Source organism: Cheilinus undulatus, linkage group 7 (genome assembly GCF_018320785.1).
Source record: "Cheilinus undulatus linkage group 7, ASM1832078v1, whole genome shotgun sequence".
Classification (NCBI taxonomy): domain Eukaryota; kingdom Metazoa; phylum Chordata; class Actinopteri; order Labriformes; family Labridae; genus Cheilinus; species Cheilinus undulatus.
The window spans coordinates 4,695,362-4,715,331 of NC_054871.1; the positions used below are offsets into that span (position 1 = coordinate 4,695,362).

General features: G+C 40.1%; 1 protein-coding gene across 2 annotated transcripts in view; it reads right to left on the reverse strand.

Annotated features, from left to right (window-relative positions):
- The window catches only part of zc3h3 (zinc finger CCCH-type containing 3), a 109,338-nt gene that overhangs the window by 14,183 nt on the left and 75,185 nt on the right, over window positions 1-19,970 (reverse strand). For both annotated transcript variants that reach the window (XM_041792158.1, XM_041792157.1), the window contains exons 5-9: window positions 18,810-18,964; window positions 15,081-15,153; window positions 13,095-13,250; window positions 10,810-10,879; window positions 3,296-3,427 (exon numbers count right to left, since the gene is read on the reverse strand). In XM_041792158.1, the coding sequence (XP_041648092.1) occupies window positions 3,296-3,427; window positions 10,810-10,879; window positions 13,095-13,250; window positions 15,081-15,153; window positions 18,810-18,964 (586 nt within the window). The remainder of the gene's footprint in view (window positions 1-3,295; window positions 3,428-10,809; window positions 10,880-13,094; window positions 13,251-15,080; window positions 15,154-18,809; window positions 18,965-19,970) is intronic.

Consider the following 19,970-nt stretch of genomic DNA (forward strand, 5'->3'; position numbering starts at 1 on the left):
GACTCTATCCACTGTCCTGCCTCTACTGTAAAGGCATTGTTTTTGAGTTCAAGAAGTGGGGGCTCCAAGGGGAAAGTTTGGTGATCACTGAACTACACAAGTCTACAAGCAACACTGGCAAACCCAATCATATAAAGCAACACTGGCAGGACTTATTTCTAAGAATCCAGCCAAATATAATACTTTTTGCAAACCTAACATCTTTGTACCTGCGCCAAATTTCACAATTTTTACTTTTCAAAAAAGTGTCTTCTCTCACAAAGAGGTTGAAGCTTCTACAGTGTGAAGAAAGTGTGGCAGAAATAGACTGTAAAGCTCCGTCCACTCCTCTGAGCTCTATCATACATCCTCATTTTCATAAAAAGACAGACAGTAAAAAAAGAGGGAGAGAGAGAAAGAGAGAGAGAGTAGGGAGATGGGAGGAAAAAGCTAAAGTGGACAGAACATCTTTATCCCACACCAAGTTAACAATTTTCCACTTGATTTAAGGAATGCCTGGATGTCTCTGGGGCCTATTAGAGAGCTCTCTGCTGGGCCAAAACCAGGAGGAGTCAGCACATTTACCAAGAGACTGAGAGAATGAGCAAAAGAAGCAAGAAAGAGAGTAGTAAGGAGGGAGGGTGGATGGAAAAGACAGTAAAATAGGGGCATCACATGCATTTACACGTTGGGCATTGAGCCGAGACTCTTGTCTAAAGTAACTCACAGTAGAGCAGAATAATAAAGGAGCTCAGGTTGTTAACACAGAGAGGCTAATATTAAGAAAATGAAAGTTCACATCCACACTTAATCTTAGGTACTTCTCAGATCGATTTTGGTGCTGCATCAAAATATGACTGTAGCATCCACACACCAAATGTTTAAGCCAACAGGATTCCAAGTCAGCTCATATTTTTACATCAAATATCTGAACTAGAACTCATCTAGTAGAAATACCGAGATACCAGAGACTGTAAATAAGACAAACCACCATCTAATCAGTGTTAAAGAGGTTTTAAAATGGAAGAAATTATAGCCAGAGGTTTCCTCCTCTAAAACCTAAACAGACCCTCCATCAGTAAAGGTAAAAGGTAAGAAAGTAGGGATGCATGATTTTGTCAGCATATTGGTAAAGGCAGATACTTGCGTCAGAAATAAATTGTCCGCAGATAAAAATAAATGTTTACAACTGCTATATCTGTTTTAAATATCAGGCATATGTACTGTTTGTATAGTTTTAGTCAGGATTAACAGAACTACATTAGTGGAGATATTTTTCTTTGTTCATCCTTATTCCTTACACATTTAAGTAGGGCTGCTTGATCATGGAAAAAAAAATCGTTATAAGAATTATTTTGATTGATATTGAGATCACAATCATCAAACTCACTAATTTTACAACTGCACTGCATGCATTTATCAAACTTAAAACACTAGAAACAGTTTAAAAAAACAAGTAATGAGCTGTTTTCATGGTGATTAAAGATGCTGTCTGAGAGTTTTTAAAGGAAAACATGGTCTAAAGTTGGGGATTCTGCTCGTGTTTCTGCTCTTATAGCATGTCGTATGACAAAAATATCAAATATGCTGGAAGTCCATCCAACCAGTCGAGAGTAGCTGCTCAGGCCGTGGTTAGGCTGTGGTCAACCTTGGTGTCCCAGTGTACACTGCATGAGAAATAACACACAATGATGCTTCTAAGTGAGTAGTGTGACTCAAAAAGTTCATGTCTGAATTGTCTTAAAGTCGCTCAGCATACGACCCGTTTTACAGAAAAAAGATTTATAAAGGTTGACACAGTTCCAAACTGATTGAACAATTCTGCTTCTGTCTGAAAAGTTAAACTTTAAAGCACTTACAGATTTTACATTGAAAATTGCCAAAATTATGAATGACAACTAATTGCAGCCTCTTAATCATGCCATAGAACTGTCTGTCAGCCAAACACGTCAGGATCTGAAGGAGTGAGAGCCTGAGAAAGAGCGGTGTTGGGAAAATACAAAGATTGTTTAAAACTCATGTTGGAGACATGAAGGGTCTGTTAGGATGGTACAGGCAGTTTAGGAGAGGTGGAAGGTGAGCGTGAGACAAAGCCAGGATCAGGAGGGATGGAGGAAAGTCTGAGAGGAAGAAGAAGAGGAGGAGGTGGAGGATGGAGGCGAGGAGCAGACTTAACCCCTAAGCTGCTGGAGTGTCTGCCTGCCTGGCCCATAGTGCCATCCTCAGCACTTTTCCCATCTATAATTACTGCCTGCTATCCATCATAGAGCCAGCAGAGCCTCAGCGCCCAGCACTCCATAAACACACACACAAACACACAAGGGGAAAATCACAGACTAAGCACTTCAGCTAATAGAATAAATATTAATATCCCTTTTGTTTTCTATATCCTCATTTCCCCATGCTCTATTTAAATGAGCTCTGACAGTGTGAAAAAGCATCTGTTTCACAGCCGACGCTCAGAGACGAGCAGACAGAGGAGGAGAGGGGGAGACAAAGGGAGGAGGAGGAGGTGGATGTGGGGACAGCGAGTGTATGATAGAGACTCGGGTGTCTGGAGTCATGTGTAGGTGGCTCTCTGTTACGCATCAGGCCTGCAATGTGTCACTCAGACACTACAGTTATGCCATTATGGACAGCCACCCCCTGCAGCTGTTGCTGCCTGTGTGTCACTGTGTACATGTGTCTATGTGTGAGAGGGGGTGTTGGTTACAAACTACTTGTTTACCTAAGCCTCAGTTAAACTTCAGTGGAACCCTATACACGCTGTACAGAGTAATTATACATTTAAATAAAGAAGACGGCTTAGACAAAGAACTTCACCATCGAGGTATGGTATCGACGCCGAGCTAAAACAAGATACAGAGATCTAACCAACGTCAGAGCAAAGGATAAACGAGTCTTGATTTATGCCAGTACAAAAAAGCTTTTCTCTCACTGAAAGAACACCACTTCTCTGCTGGTTTGGCACTGACCTGTCACAAAACCCTGCACTCCAACACCACCAGTCAATCTTATTTCTTGCAGCTACATAATGCACTTCGACATGTAGATCCACACAGAAGAGCATTAGAACTTTACATTTTCTCCCAGTTTTCTACAGTATCAACTCATAAAAATGGTTGAACATTGTGAGTGGGGTAAAGACAACTCTGATGCGAGGTATTTTGAGAGGCTATAGTATGGTAGAGTCATGCTTTTATCCAGTGCTTTGATGCCTTTGAATGAATAAAAGCCTCTTTTAAGAGTGGGAAAATGAGTCTAATAGTTAGTGACCTGCTGCATTTTGTTACATGCATAAAGTGTGTAAATTTACCTTCTCTCCTTCGGGGCAGTAGCCTTTGACAAAGTCCTCACAGACTTCAGCTTTACGGGACACATAGACATGACTGTAGGGACAGTCGCTGTTGTTACAGATTCCCTTCAAGAAGTAGGAACAGACCGGCATCTAGAGAGAAACAGACAACAATGTAAGGTGAGACTTTAGTCGAATAGACAGGTCTAATAAGAGCTGTTCTCTAAACTACACCTGATGTTGGAGCTTTCTGTTTCCTCCAAGGCTTCATCATCCTCCAATGCACCTTGGAAGTTGATGAGGTTGTGCCAGAAATACTTACTTTGACAAACAGACAGTACAAATCTAAGGACTGCAAAGGATGTGGTTGGAGACTTTCCTTACATATCACATGACTGTTATCAAACTTCTAGGTTAAAGGGATATTTTGGTATTTTCTTAAGTTGGGTTGTATGAAGTACTTGGCAAAGCAGAGGCATTAGCCTCCAGTGATTATAGTGTGCATTGCTCCTTCAAAGAGGACACGCTTGAAAAACATAAGCTATATAAAGCCACAGATGGGTATAGCTGCTCAAATGGGTAAAAACACAATGCTAGCTCAATATATATATATTGTTTTTTAAGTGTGAGCCGCTATGTTTGCAATGCAGGCTTTGGCTACCAGCTATGTGGTCGTCGCCCTCAGCATATCTGAGCAGCTGTTTGTGTCTGCAGGCTTCAGCAGAGTAAACGACAAAAGATAAAACCAAACGAAAATGAGCAAATTCAAGTCGAGTGACGATGGCATGTCCTTTACTGTGGAAGGGAATACTTTCATGAGCCAGAGTACTAAGAGGATGGAGACTCAGCAGAAAAAAAACAGAGGGAGAGAAACTTTAGTACAGACTGGTTAACAGGAAAAATCCTGAGTTACCTGGTGGTGTATTTGAGTAAACTGTGACATAACCATACAGACCTACTGCCATCATAATTTGGACTTCACAACACTTTTTCATATTTCTGATCGAGGATAGTTGCTCACAAACGCCTGCAGCCTGCATCACTCCCCATCCAGAGTTCTCCGCCTTACTGAACACTGGTGTTTTACTGACCTTCTTCAACTTTCCGGGTGTAAATTAGGGAAACCAGCTCCAACCAGAAGAGCAAAATGGAACAGGCATGGGAAGTGATGGAACTCAGATGCAACGTACCTCCAGGTGAGAGCATTTTAAAAATGTGTAACTGTATCTAAGTAAAGGCTCGAGCCTCCAGTGTGCACTCTTCACACTATGAAACAGAGAAGGAGGGGAGAAGATGATGGTGAGTTTAATTAGGCAACTGGAAACGCTGGCAGAGAGGGAAAGGTTTGGTGTATGTGTCACTCTGTCCTGGCACTGTGTGTGTTTGCGGTTTGGTGCTGATAGTGTGTGTAAGTGAGCTTGCCTTCAGTCAGTGAAGGAGCTGCTTCGTCACAGTCATCCAAGTAGGTTTATGGCTGTCGCTTTATTCTTCTACAGGCTGATAATTAGACAAGCTACAGTCAGCATGATATGTTTACCTTATGAGAACACTGTGCCCGCTGTTGAAAAGGAAAACTGAGCTGAAATAACAACTTTGAGCTCAGTTTGGTGGTGTTTTCTCTGCTGAAGCTCAAACAGCTGTTTGGATACACTGAGGTGTAAGAGCACAGTACACGAAGCTCACTTTACAAAGAAGGGCCAAACACAGAGGATTTCTGGGTGAAAACAATTTGTTATGGGCTAAAATTGAGGCAAAATTGTTTTTGGCCCATTTTTACCTTAAACTCACTAAATTACATGTGGCAGCTCTACACACTAAAAACATCTGGGTTATTTTTTCTACCCAACTGTGGGGTTATGAAATGTTTAACCCATTATTGGGCTATTATGGGTTATTTCTATGGGATTTGGGTTATTTTTGTGCAACTCATGCGCTGGGTCAAGATCCATCAACCCAACATACATCAGTTGACTCAGCACCTGGGTTGTTTGTGCTTTGAATGTCATGACGTCATCGCATCATGGCGTCAACTTCTCTTGCCATCTACCACGAAGCACCAAGAGCAATATGGATATCAACACCAGGGAAAACCTGACTGGTCACCCTCTTGGAGAGCCAAGTCAATAATTAAAGGTTTGTGCACACTGCATATCTAATTCACATTGTCTGTTTTGCGTTACCTTTTAAAATAGTATTGTGGCGATTCAGGAAGCAGTCGCCTGGAGCAGGGACTTCTGGGTATTACTTTGTGCAAGGGAATTCACTCGTCCGATGTTCTTTAATGTTCATGTTTCATTGCGTGGTTGTAATGTTTTGTTTGTTGGTTCATGTTTTTGGGGGAGGGTGTTCTTTTAAAGTGTCACACCATGAGTGAGGGGGTTAATGGTGCAGACTACCCTGTCTGTATGTGTCTGTGTTGAAAAATAAATGATAGCTGCTAATGCTCATTGTCAAACTCATTCAGCTTGACTATGAGCCATTCCCCATCACAGCTTGTAACAGTATCACTATATTTTCGTTAGCATGGAAGCACACACGGATACAGTTCATTGGTTTGGTAAATTAAACTAGTGGGTAGAGTATATAACTAGTATGTGTGGTTGAATTTACCCAGATTTGGAGTTAATTTGACCCAGCATTTGGGTGGAATATTTAACTCATCTGTTGGGTTAAAATGGAGCAACCCATCTTGATGGGTCAAATTAACTAATGCTGGGCTGGTGCTATATTGACCCAGCAGCTGAGTTAAAAACAACCCAAACTGAGTTATTTTTGACCCATCATTTTTAGTGTGTACTTGTCTGTAGCATTGCATAGCCTAGCTTCTCCAAGCATCCTTTTCAAAAGGACAACCCTGAAATCACTGGAGGCTAATGGCACTACTATCACCAAGTCCCTCATACAACACAACTTTAAAAAATACCAAAATATCCCTTTAAATGTTTATTCTTTTATGAGCTTGGCCTTAGCGAAAGACTACAGACAAAGACACAGGTAGGGATGGGAATTGATATGGTTTTATTGATACCAATGCCATTATCAATTCTTCTTATCAATTCAATTCTTTATCGATTGCCTTATTGATTCCTTCCTGTCAATTTTCCTTTTGGTAAAAGTAAACTATATAGGTTTCATTATGCATCCATCCATTTTTTTTAGTCTGCTTATCCCATTCAGGGTCGCGGGTGGGGGAGCTGGAGCCTATCCCAGCTGTCATTGGGCGAGAGGCGGGGTACACCCTGGACTGGTCGCTAGTCAGTCGCAGGGCTGACTTATAGAGACAGACAACAGGCATGCTCACATTCACACCTACGGCCAATTTAGACTCACCAATTAACCTAACCGAACCTAGGACCTTCTTGCTGTGAGGCAACAGCACTAACCCCTGAGCCACAGTGCAGCCCAGGTTTTCACTAAAAAAACTCAAATTAAATTGAGTCTCGTTCTCTCTAAACACTGAACAACAAGCATGCCACCTTCAGTGAGAGTCAATGACAAGCACACTTTAATTACTGGATATAATAAACAGTTCTGATAACTAAAAATGAGAAACATCATGTGTTTGGGAGGAGGACATGCTAAAATATTCAAAAAGTCTCCTTTTTGTTGGAAATGTCACAGTTAAAACACACTGCTCACTGGATCTTCAATCTCTGAGCTTGACTAAGAATACAATACGACGACTCATTTTCTTTAAAAGATAAAACTTTAAAATAAACAGAAAACTAGTCTCTGGATCCTAGATCTCTGGATATATAGAAATAAACTGAAATCTGTGGAAAAGATGCATGCCCTGCATGAAATCCCTGCTTGACAGACATTGTTGTGCTTTTCACCTAATTTTTTGAGATATGAAACCTTACCTAACACTCTGCAGTATGTTAAAGGGGATATTGGTGACATTTAGATGACTTTTAAGACCCCTGGCTCCAGAATTGACTGGGTCCAGAGGTCTATCAGTGGAAACAAGACAGATAACAAACCAGAAAGGACAGCTATCATAAGCCATCATCACTGACATCATATCAAACAATTTAGTTATCCTTTCACACCCTTCCTTTATAAAAAAAAATCAAGCTAATTATATCTAAATAAAAGTTATTCAAGTTGTAGTTTATTTTCAGTTGTTTAAAACTGTAGCTAATGACAAGAGGTTATTTCAAATCAGACACAATAACAGGAAAGACAGCTTAAAAATTGTTGGAAGTGGATCTTGTAATTCAATCAAAACCTCAAAAGATCATCTCCATACTTGTGCTGTGTGATCAGTGTTATATAACATGATATAATCTGAGTTTGTAAACAGACATGTGGTTTTTAAAACCACACCAGCCCTATGTTCAGTTCACATGTCTCCTTTCTCAAACAATCTGTCACACTGAGCAGCTAAATGACCTTAATTGCAGTTGACAGCACCGGAGTGAAAGTGAATGTGCGTCTTAACAGCATGTGTGTGGGGTGTGTGTAGAAAAAACTACTGTTCAGGGTCCGTGGGCGAGCCTGGTGGAGGCCACTCTAAATATATCCCTAAAGAGGGGGGTCCGGTGGAGAAACATGGAGGGGGTGGGAGAGGGACTCCTCCTTGTTGGGATCAGTTCTACCTAATTAACTACTACAGAAATATTTATCCAGGCTGCAGCTTGTCCGGCTCTCATGATGTGTTTATGTGCTCTGGATGTGTGTATGGGAGGGACGGGGGCGGCTGGTGTTCCCGGGTAGAGCAGGGGGTAATGCCAGGGGAGTAGGGGGTTTCTGGTTTCGAGGTATTTGTGGTAGTGGGGGGACAGGAGGGTGGGGAGCAGGATTCAGGCTCGCCTGTCCACACTAGCACCCATATCAGGTTCAGAGGACTGCTTGGTGCATAACCCTGAACCCCTTCCTTCAAATCAAGCTTCTTTCTGCCCAGGTCCCCCATACAGTCCTGTTTAAGGGTCCACATGAAATCAGAGTTGGGGGGGGGGTCCTGTGGAGGGATGGGCCAAAGGTTTGGGGCATAGCAAACGGACAGCTGGGCTCTCAGCACTCACAGGCAGCAGGGTGACAGCAACACAGGTGCAGGGCATTGTGAGAGAGAGGGCTGAGGCACCTGTTACAGGCAGGGAGGTTTTCTCAATGAAAAAAAGCTTTCCCTTTCTGAGACTCTACACTTTCCCCTTGGGCTAGAGCTCCAACTACAACACAAAACACACCACACACACCCTTAGCTGGAGCTCTGAGCCAAAAGTAGCTACAGCAGCAGGTGACACAACTTGATACAGCTTAGTTAAAAAAACAAATCTGGACTTCTGTGTCCAAACTTTAGACCACAGATGAGGGACTTTGGTTTCTAAAAGGGCCACTTAAATTTGATCCTTATCGCCAGAGGAGCAACTTTTTACAAATTGCAGGACACTCTCAAGTTAACAACATTAATAAACCTATAATTTAATTAGAGGGACAAACACAATATAAAGCTTTCAACACAAGTCCTTAAACCAGAATTTATATTTTTATATCCTTTATGACTCAGACTAAAAGTGATTCTATCATAAACACTAGGACTCAATTTAAAATAGCTCATTCAAACATATCAGGTCAGGCCAGGAATGGGAGCATATACCGGTTTAAGACTTTTCTGCATCAACCTTGGTCCTGTACTGCTCTGGCCTCCTGATGACCATCATCCAGGCCTGTGCCAGGCCCATGGCCCATCTCTCCAGGTATCCTCCTAGGTGACCCCTCCACAACACATGCAGCTGCCTCCACGGTCTGGACCAGCTCACTGGGTCCTCAGCACCCTGTATGCGATGAGCCAGATCAGGCCTGGGAAAGCACGTCAGGTGCCTTTAGAAGTGCTGCTGCCGCCCCTGTATCTAGCAGCTGACCTCCCAAATCCCAGCTCTTATGAGCATATCAACATGAGATAGATGGTCTTGCCAATGATACTCACTAATACGCCAAAGAGAAGTTATCATAAAGGAGTCCAGCCGGCACCTCTGTCCACCAGACAGTATCACAAAAGTACAGTAAGTCTGGAAGGACCAAGGACCCATTTCCCAATGCACAAGACCAAGTCTGCCATTGATCTCAGCCTTGCAGCTAGCAGATCAATGGATTACACTGCCAAGGTAGGTGAACCGCTTTACAACTTCTACGCTCTCACCATTCACAGACACAGATTCGATGGCAGCATCCCCAAATGCCTGGATCTTTGTTTTGGCCAAGGAGTCACACATTTCAAACCCTTCAGCCTCCCCACTCAGCAAATTAAGAGCCCCAACAAGAACATCTACAGTCCCTGTAAGGATCACAGTATCATCAACAAAGTCCAGATCAGTGATCTGGACATTGCCAAATGACACTCCACACTGAACAACATAGGGGCTAAGACACAGCCCTGTCTAACCCCAGAATCAACTGGGAAGAAGTCAGAGGTGGAGCAACCATACTTTACAGAACTCTCTGGACCGGAATATGAATGAGCGCACATGGGATCTGAAGGAGCTCCAGACTCCTCCATAAGGCATTTCTGCTCAAAGAGTTGAATACCTTCTGGAAGTCCACACAGGCAGCAAGCAACCCTCTACTGAAATCCTGAAAGTGTTCAATGAAGACCTTAAGTGTCAGGGTTTGGTCTATGGTAGACCTCTAGGTGACCTCCAGGTTGCTGGTGTTGGATCAGGTAATCATGGATCTTGTTCAGCAGTAGCGGTGCAAGGACCTTGCATGATGCCCCTTCTCTATATAAGGGGCAGATGAGAGCATGCGACCACTGGAGGGGAGGTTTCACCGCCCATCTTGGGCATCTCAGCCTGGATCTTGCATATGCCTGGAACTTTGCCAGCCTTCAGTCTGTTCACCACCTGTTGAGAGTTGGTGGATCACAGCTCCCAGGTGGGGCCACACACACTATGTCTACGGCATTCATTTGGATCTCATGACTGGGAGATTTTCCAATACAAGTCCTCAAGGTGGCTGGTCCATCGTTTCTTGAAATCTGACTGCTCAGTCAGGATCATGCCATGAGACGCCTTTACTGCAAAGCAACGTGGAGAGGACACAGCTGCCTTGAGGCTCTGTATGGCCCTGTAAGCCCTCTACCGTCTCACAGAGGCCACAAACCCTGTCCTCCGCATCTCTCTGCATTAACCTCCCTGCCTCAAACCTCAGTCAACTGCCCAGTTTGGTTTTGCCATCAGATCTGGCTCTATGACTCACCTCAGTGATATCAATGGTTTCCTCAGAAATGAACTCAGCGCTCTCACTCTTAGTGTGTACATCTGACATGCAATCTACAGTCACAAACTCCAATATTCAGGCTCCAGGTCTACCCACAGCCCTCCCCCTGAGCCCCCCCACCTGGTTAAATCCTCCTTACTTACTGTGCAATGGAAACAGGAGTCTTGCCAAGAATGCACATTCGATCCAGGATGACTGTACCCAATACTGTGTTATCTTATATTCACACCATGTACTCTATCAAGGCTGTAGCAATGAAAACCAAAAAACAAGGGGGGTTGTCCAAAAGCTAGGTGGTGTATGACTGTGTCTGTTACCTTCTCCTTTGCCACTTTATGAGAGAACGGGCAGGTTCCATCTGCTTGTTTGCACGTTCCTCGTAGAAACCTGCAGGAATAAAATCAACACATGTCTGTGTTTCTGGAGGGGCAAGGTGGGAGAAGCATGCTGGCTCTGGAAATGATCTACACACTCATTTTAAAGTTTTACCTTACAGTAAATAGATACTTTAAATGCATCTCATCTGAGACACGTGAATCTACCATAAATATAAGTCCAAATTATGATTGTTCATTTTGTGTCTACAGATATTTTTCTTCCTTATCTTTGATGCTGGAAAACTCTAAATATTTCTCTACACATGAGAATATTCTCACTACTGGAGGTGACGAAAAAAGAGATTCACAAAGTAATCTCAACTTTCTATTGCAATCTTTGGGCTCTGGTTTAGCAAAGTTGGAGGAGCAGGGGCCTATATACAAAGGCTACAGTCCATGTCACACTGGTTGTAGGATCAGTTCCTGGTCCTGGTGATTTTAGGGGCATGTTTTCCCACTCCCCCAATCCATATTTCCTGTCTCTCTCTTACCTATCAAATAAAGACAACCCCACCCCCCCCACACACACAAAATAATGTTTATAAACTGTAATTTTTTTCCTTGATATCAATAATTGTGAAATAATTTCTGTTAACAAAAAACAACTGATGCTGAAAAAGAAATTATCCCCAAACAGTCTCTCTGACTGAACTTACAGGTATGCTGGTTATGTAAGTAGCTGCTGGGATTGCATTAAGAGCATTCAGTATTTTAAGGAAGACTTCTATAACCCAAAATACCTAAAAATTGGGGTGTTGTGTTAAATGTAAACAAAACAGAGTGCAATGATTTTCAAATCTCATAAACCCTTGTTTCATTCACAATAGAAAAAACAACATATCAGATTTTGAAAGTGAGGTGTTAGGCTATTTCATGAAAAATACATACTCATTTTGAATATGAAAAAAGTAGGAACAGGACCATGATTACAACTGTGTAGCATCCCCTGTTCTTTTACTAACAATCTGCAAATGTCTTGGAAGAGAGGAGACCAATTGCTGGAGTTTTGGGTGAGCAATGTTGTCCCATTCTTGTCTGATGTTTGATTCAAGCAGCTCAGCAGCCCTCGGTCGTCTTTGCCAGATTTTTCCTTTTGTAATGCTCCAAATAGGTCTGGACTGCAGGCAGACCTGCTCACCACTCAGACTCCTCTATTGTGAAGCCATGCTGTTGTGATGGATGTGGTTTAGTGTTGTCCTGCTGAAATATGCAAAGCCTTCCCTAACGGGGACGTCCTCTCTCTACTGTTCAGCGTTGATAGTTCCTTCTAGATGTGGAAGCTGCCCACGCCATAGACACTAATGCAACCCCATACCATCAGAGATACAGGCTTTTGAACTGTGATCTGAAAACAAGCTGAATGGCCCCTGTCCTCTTTAGTCTGCAGGACACAGCATCTGTGGTATTCAAAAAGAATTGAAAATTTTGATTCATCTGGCCACAGAACGATTTCCCATTTTGCCTCGGTCCATTTTAAATGAGCTTTGGCCCAGAGAAGATGGCAGAGTTTCTGGATCCTATTCACATACGGCGTCTTATTTGCATGATACCACTTTAGCTGTCATTTGTGCATGGCAACTGTGTAGGCAGACAACGATTTCTGGAAATGTTTTTGAGACTGTGCAGTGGTATAGAATCATGCCTGTTTTTAATGCAATGTAGTACCATTTACTTTTCCAGCCTTTTGTTGCCTGTCCCTACTTTTTTGAGATATGTTTCTGCCATCATATTCAAAATGAGCTAACATTTTCATGAAATGGTAAAATGTCCCAGATATGTCGTTTATATACTATTGTGAATGAAATATGGGTTTATGAGACTTGCAAAACATTCTGATCATTTACATTTTACACAACACCCCAACTTTTTTTGTAAGAAACACATACCACCTTTTAAAACAGAGAAGGTTTTAAAAACCTGATAACCTCTCTGAATATGTTTTTTTTGTAAAGCTGCCTAAGTCTGTATTTTTTTTAACAAAAATACTTTTCTCCTTTTTCATGACTTTTCCTTGACAGACATTGTTCCTATGCCTTTGGTGGAAACTAACCAACTACAGATGAAATACAGTGTAGAGAGATGGAAAACAAAGTAAAAGCATTCCTAGTGAAACAGAGGACATTCCCTTAAACCTGTTGATGTCGACACCTGAATAATGTTTGTTCCTCTCAGGAGGGCTGCCTGAGCCCTATGATGAATCGTCTGTTTTTGTGTGTTTTTGCTACCTGGTGCAGACGGCCACCTTGTCTGGGTCGTGGATGTAGGGGCAGCTGTTGCCGCGGTTACACTTGCCGAAGCGGTTGTAGTACATGCAGTACTGTTTCTGCTGTTTCTTGTGGCGAGCGTGTCTGATGATGGCGAGGCTCCGCTGGACTGCACGACTTGTTTAAGAAAACACAGAGAAAAACTTAAGTCTCAATAGATCAGCAAAAGCATGTTAGACAGTTTCAACCACTTATAAGGGAAATAATGCTTATGTTGGGTAAGAATGAAAAAAATCTGAAATCCAAATTTAAAATTATGAGATAAAAAGTCATAATTATGGTATATCAATCAAAATTATGGGACAGAAATTTAAAATAGCAAAAAAAGAAAGAAAAAAGTCAAAATTCAGAGAAAAAAGTTCAAAATTCAGAGATAAAAAGTGAAATTATGACTGAAAACCTTAAAATTATAACAAAAAGTCAAATGTATGGGATGAAAACTCTAAATTATGACATACAAGTCGGAATTATGTGTAAAAAAATTAAATCATGAAATAAAAACTCATAAAAATGGATACGAAAATCTAAATTACAAGATAAAAATTCAGAAATATATAATAAAAATTAAGAATTATGAGTTAAAAAGCCAAGTCCAAAAGTCTGAAATATGAGAAAGGAGGTCAAAATAGTGAGATAAATAGTCACAATTACACAATAAAAACCCCAAAATTAAGAAATAAAAATTCAAAATTCTGAGAAAAAAAGTTAAATTATGACTGAAAAAGTTACAAGTCAAGACTAATAGATGAAAATTCCAAATTATGAGATAAAAGTAAAAATATTGAGATAAAACAGAATTTTACCATGAAAAAAAATATATATAAAATAAAAGTGAAATTTTGATTGAAAAGAAACAATTATGATATTAAGTCAAAGTTATTGGATGATAATAAAACATTCTGAGAAAAAAAGTTAAAAATATAAGCTAATAAACTATAAATATGAGTTTAAGTCCAAATTATGACAAAGTAAGCCAAAATAATGAGATAAAAAGTCAGAAATATACTATATAAAGTCAAAATTATTGGATATAAAGTGAAACTGAAAAAAGAAGATCATGATACAAAGTCAAAATTATGGAACAAAAACTAAAAATCATGATATAAATGTCAAATTATGAGTTAAAATTCTGAGTTATGAGTTTATTATTCAAAATTTTGCGTTAGAACTCACAAATATGAGTTGAAAAAAAAATCAAAACTATGAGATGAAATGCCAAAATCTTAATGTAAAAGTGCAAATTATAAGTTAAAACTCAACATTATGAGGTAAAAAGTAAAAAAAAAGTCAAAATATTTTTTAAAAACCCACTGCATGACATACAGAGTCCTTATTGTGAGGAAAAAAGTCAAACTTGTATGATTAAATTGTATGATTAAATGTAAAAATGTAGTTTAAAAGTTGACATTCTGAGCTAGTTAGTCATAGTTATGAGAAAAGTAAATCATGACATAAAAAGTATAATTTTGAACTCTCTTCTTCTTATGGCTTATTTTGTCAAAATCTTAACTTCTTACCTTATAATCTAAACTTTCAATTCATAATTTGGACTATTACTGACAGAAATGGGCTTCCAGTTTTAGACAGTTCCTAACAACAAAATTAAAGCAGGAGAGGACCTCTGACAACCTGTGAGAGTAACTTTGGGTTAACATGTCCACTAAATGTTAATTTTAATGTCCAAAGATTATAAATGGATTTACAAGTCTAAGTGGACTTGATGAAAGGTCGTTAATCTCACAGAGGGAGAGAGAGATGAGGATCAGATTTAAGAGTCTTGGATGGATTTGATTTCATGATGGGGGAGCTGTATAAAGGGAGCCAGCGGGACGGCCCACATGGAACTGTTAAGTTCTAGTTTCAAAGTCTTAGATGTATTCAGATATGTTCGCACTTCTTCAATTTCAGGTCTTCTGATGAAAACAGATGATAGTGTGAAAATCTTACCTGGCTAAATGACGGGTACTGGAGGGTCGGTTGTATATCGTGGGTGAGACCTGAGCAGCACCATAAGACCGTCCTAAATGAGGAGAGGGGACATGTGAGTAATTCAGAGGCATAGCTTTGTGTTGATTTAATTAGTCTGATTTATAAAGCAACAGAAAAGCACTGCAGTTAAACACAAAATAAATATTCTCAAAAGAGACAACTCCCCAGTGAGTCTTGGACCTGGTTAAGTTCTTAATCACGCTCGAGTTTAAAAGCATAAATGCTGCTTGTGATGATTGGTCTGCAATAATGGGAAACCTCTTCTGTGTAAGAACATGGTATGTTTATTATGTTACCTTATAATATACTTGTGTGATCTGTGAAAAAAAAGAATGAAGTATTTGAAGTCAACCTAAGCTTTAAAAGGGGAAAAAATTTAATGTGTTCAACTTTATTTTTGTTTAACATTTACTGCATGCTTATTTACATGCTGTAAGATATTAACAACAGTTCAAGAAATTAGTTCTGCACAGAGTTGAAGACATGGATCTATCACTGAAACTAAAGAAGAGGTCACTTTTCTCTGTCTTGGTTTTTTTTTAAGGTAGTAAAGAAAATGTTTTATCATATTCCAATTGGCTGCAGACTTTCCATAGTGCTGATGCCAGGCCTCATATCTACATTTGTTAATTCAATTTTTTTCATTAACAGTGTAATTGGTCACCCTTTACATCTATCAATAGGTTCTGCAAATTCTAAACTGATAAAAAGTGTCAAAAAGATACTGAACATCACAGTGTAGGGTGAAAATGTTTGAAAATTAGTGTTTTTCTCTCCGTTTCCTGAAAAGTGGTGAAACTGCAGATATGAGGTTATAGCCAGACGGCAGCAATAGTTAATAAAAATGAAGGGTAGTTGGGGGTTGTTATGCTGCATTTCTTCAATATGATGTATTATTGGGTTCTTTTGATGCATTTCTGGGTTCTTGTGATGTTTGGGCTAATGCTGGTGGCTGATTGTTTTCATGGTTTCTTTGGCAGCAAGGTTTTAGTCTTGTGATGTGTTCTTATGCTTTATTCTTATTGTAAGATTATTTATACTAAGTTTATTTATATTGTACTTTACAAAACTTCAGTAACAAAGTGCTTCACAAGAGATCAAACAAAGGAAATAAAATATATACATTAAAAATATATAAAATTTTTAACAATATAAAATCTAAAACATGTTGTCAAAAAACTAAATAAAATCAAATTTAATAAAAACAACTGAAAATTTCTAAAATATAAGTAAAAACACAAAAAATACATCTAAGAGGCATTGTTAAAAGAAAGCTACTCAAAAAGGGTGTTTTTAAAGAGCTGATTTAAAATTAGAATTTTTAAAGACCCTGTAAAGTGAAATCCAAGATTTGTGTCCAAACACACTAGATATGTTGAAATCTGGTTGCTGTAAACATGTGAAAACACTGAGATCTACATGTGACTGAATTCTAGATTTAGACGGTTAGAAAGTTTTTTTTACCTCTCTCCTGGCTGGGTTTAATTTAGGTGGGGCAAATACGTAGACTGGTGATGTCACTGGGCCTCAATGGGGAGTTACCCCGTCCCCCTAACGCTACAACGATATAAAATCACAGAGCAGTTCATCTCAGTCCAGTCTGTTGTTAGCTGATGTCACTGCCTTTATTTGTTCATTGAGAGGTAAATTTGCCAAATCTATCAGCCAGTGGTCTATGGATCATTTAAAGCATCAAAACAGAGATTTGAGACAGAAAACAGACTGTCTCTTCTCTGGCACAGAGCCAGACAGCTGCACTGTGCTCATAAGGTCAATGTAAGGTCAAGGGACAGGCCAACGGTGTGAGTTCTTTCCTCAATTCAGAATGGAGTATTTTTATCAACTTCTTTTTAAATCTGAGGGGATCGTAGTTCTCATGAGTGGGCGTGGCTTCCGCTCATTCCACAGACACGCCCACAACATCCTGGGCGAAGTTACTGCCTCATTTTTCATGACTTGGAAGTTGAATTTTATAAACTTAGAGAAGTTTTATCAGACTGAAATTTGACCTGGGGGTTCATAACACAGCGACCTGTCATACAACAAACCTAAAATAGAGATTTATTATCAGTTTACAGGGTCTTTAAATCTGAGACTTTCAGGTAAATTCTTCCAAATGGTTGGAGCCCTAACAGCGAATGTTTGGTCACCCTTAGATTTTGAATTGGTCTTAGGGAGAGATAATGGTTCTTATCAGAGGATCTCAGGCTTCACTTAGGTTTATAGAAAATTCAAAGCTTTGAGAGGTAGCTTGGAAGCAGACTGTGTTGGGCTTTAAAAGACAAGACTAAAACCTAAACAACCATTTTCATGCCTTTCGTTTGGAGAGGCAGGGGGTGGGGGTGGCAGGATGTTGAAATGAAGCATCGAAGTCTGTGTCGTATTTCGGTCTGGTAGCTATCGGATGTGTTGGTAGCCATCCCCAGCCCTTATTCACTAAAAATGTTTATGTGTATGTGGCCTAGCAGTTCAGTGGTCCCATGTATTTAGGTGGCTTGGGTTCAAGTCTGGCTTGTAGCTCCTTTTCTGCTTGTCTGACCCCCATTCTCTCATCACTGTTCCCGACTCTATCCACTTTCCTACTCTACGAATAAAGACATAAAAGCCCAAAGATAAGTATTTTTAAAAAAGAAAATGTTGATGTGTTAATTTTGCAATTCCAGATGTTTTGATTCTTTATGATAGTCCTTTAAAGTTTAAAAATAATAAATAAATTACTATTATAACTTCTCAGAATGGGCAGACCTGGAGCTGCAGCCAGAAGCAATAACAACCCGATACGAGCCGGGTTATTTATACTGCTGTGGTTTGACACATTGGTGTCAAAGCCAAACGTGACGTCCCTGTCTGTCCGGGAATATCGTAAACATGATGCACTTGATGCACTCCAACAAGAGTGGAGGGAAAGCTCTGTCTGTGCTGGAGGCTGAGTGGAGGATGTGGAGATTTGGGTTACACCTTGATCTCATTCAGGCCTCTAATTTTGGAGCTTTTTTGGCGGTTAAATCTCTCATCGGGTTATCACTCTGGTCGTGTTTTAAGCAGAGCAGAATTACAGGTCAGTGGCTGCAGACCAAGAGCAAATGTGAAGCTGGCTGGGGTAGGACGTGAGGACACCTGAGACGTGTTCGTGGAGGACGGAGGAATGTGGGTGTGTTGGGATTCCAGTCACGAGTTGAACAGAATGGAGCTCTTCAATCTCACCTGCAGGTGTAGCTGGTTCAGAGTGTGTGTAAAGAGAAAAAGAGGGTAGATCCAGGCTTTAATCTGCACCGTCCAGTTCTCCAGACCCTCCCCCTCGCTGCTCTGACAGATGACAACTTTATTATTTCAGATGGCAAATCCAGCCAGTTCTCCTAAGTCTATTAGAGAGCATGTGGACAGAGCTGCAGCCACAAACATGAATAAACACTCCTCTATCACCTCAGAATGCACACAGACTCTGTCATCATCTTCAAGAAGGGTGGGTATCGAACCTCTGTTCATATTTAGAACAGACTGAATTGAGTCTTTGGTGCTGTTAATGAAGGGTTTAATAATAAATCAAACAATTAGAAAATTCTTGAACGCTCTTGTTTTAAAGCAGCTTTCAGAATTTTCTTGTTAATCACTTTCTTGTAAGAAAGTATCAGATATTTCGTCGTCAATCTTGGCCCGAGTTATCAGAGATCCTCACAGTAACATTACCTGTTCTGTTAATGGACATGTTGGACGCCACGGTGCGGGACAGCTTGTTGGCTGACACACGGTACAGGGAACCACCAATCCAGCACATGTTACTCCCTCTCCAGGGCTGAGAGTGTCTGTGATGGGGAGCTCGGAGACGATTTTGAAGGAAACTCCTGAGAGAGACAGGAAAGACAGACAGAGATAAATACATAAACAAGGTCTGAAAAACATATTTTAAGCTTGTTGTTATATAATTAATGAAATATTTTCTGTGTATTGAAACTTGGAATGATTTTCTTAGGCTGAGTGTCACAGTGTGTAGGGCTGAGTAATATGGACTAAAAACCATATCTGGATAGTTTTTAGTGGAATGGGGATAAATATATACATAGATCTGGATTTTTCTTCCATAATAAATAACAAATGGTTGCCACAATAGCACAAATATTAACTCTGATAAGATTCTAGTGAAAATCAATGATGATTAAACCTGTGTGATACTGTTGAAACAAGTCCTAGGGCAGTGCAGTCCCATAGCACAATGCCACCACACGCCTGTACAGGTACATCTAAGGTGAGTCCTTTTTAAGAATATTATTTAATTTGACAAATTTGGTCTGTATCATCAACAATAGTTCTGTTATCACTTTTATAGCATCGTCAAACACAAACACATTACACTGCACAATTTTTCATGACTGTAATTAAAGTGATGCTGTGACTATTTTTAAATACCTAGGGTATTGTAATGCCATATTACTGCCCCAGGGAGAAGAGAGGAAAACCCTAAGTCATTGTCAGGTTCGCCCACTTTCAAAATGTTGTCAAAATATTTGTGCAATTTAGACAGTGTTCAGGTATCTCACTGCATTTTTTGATGACAAAACCAATAAATTACCAAATATTGGGTGCCTAGGACTTCTATTTTTGTCTTCTTGGTGTCAAACTGGTATCCATACCGTTTGCCTTTTTTCTTATTATAACAAAGGCACCTCATTCACCAAATGTTGTTAAAAGAATTTGTTCTTCAAACCCTCTTAAGTGGTTTGTAAGAAGATTGTCGCCTGATTTAACTATTTGTAAACTGATCTGGAATGCATCTTTTTCATTACAGCATGCTACATAGCATTTCTGATGAAAGCATCATCTGAACCAGTAATTTCAACCAGTTGTATTTGC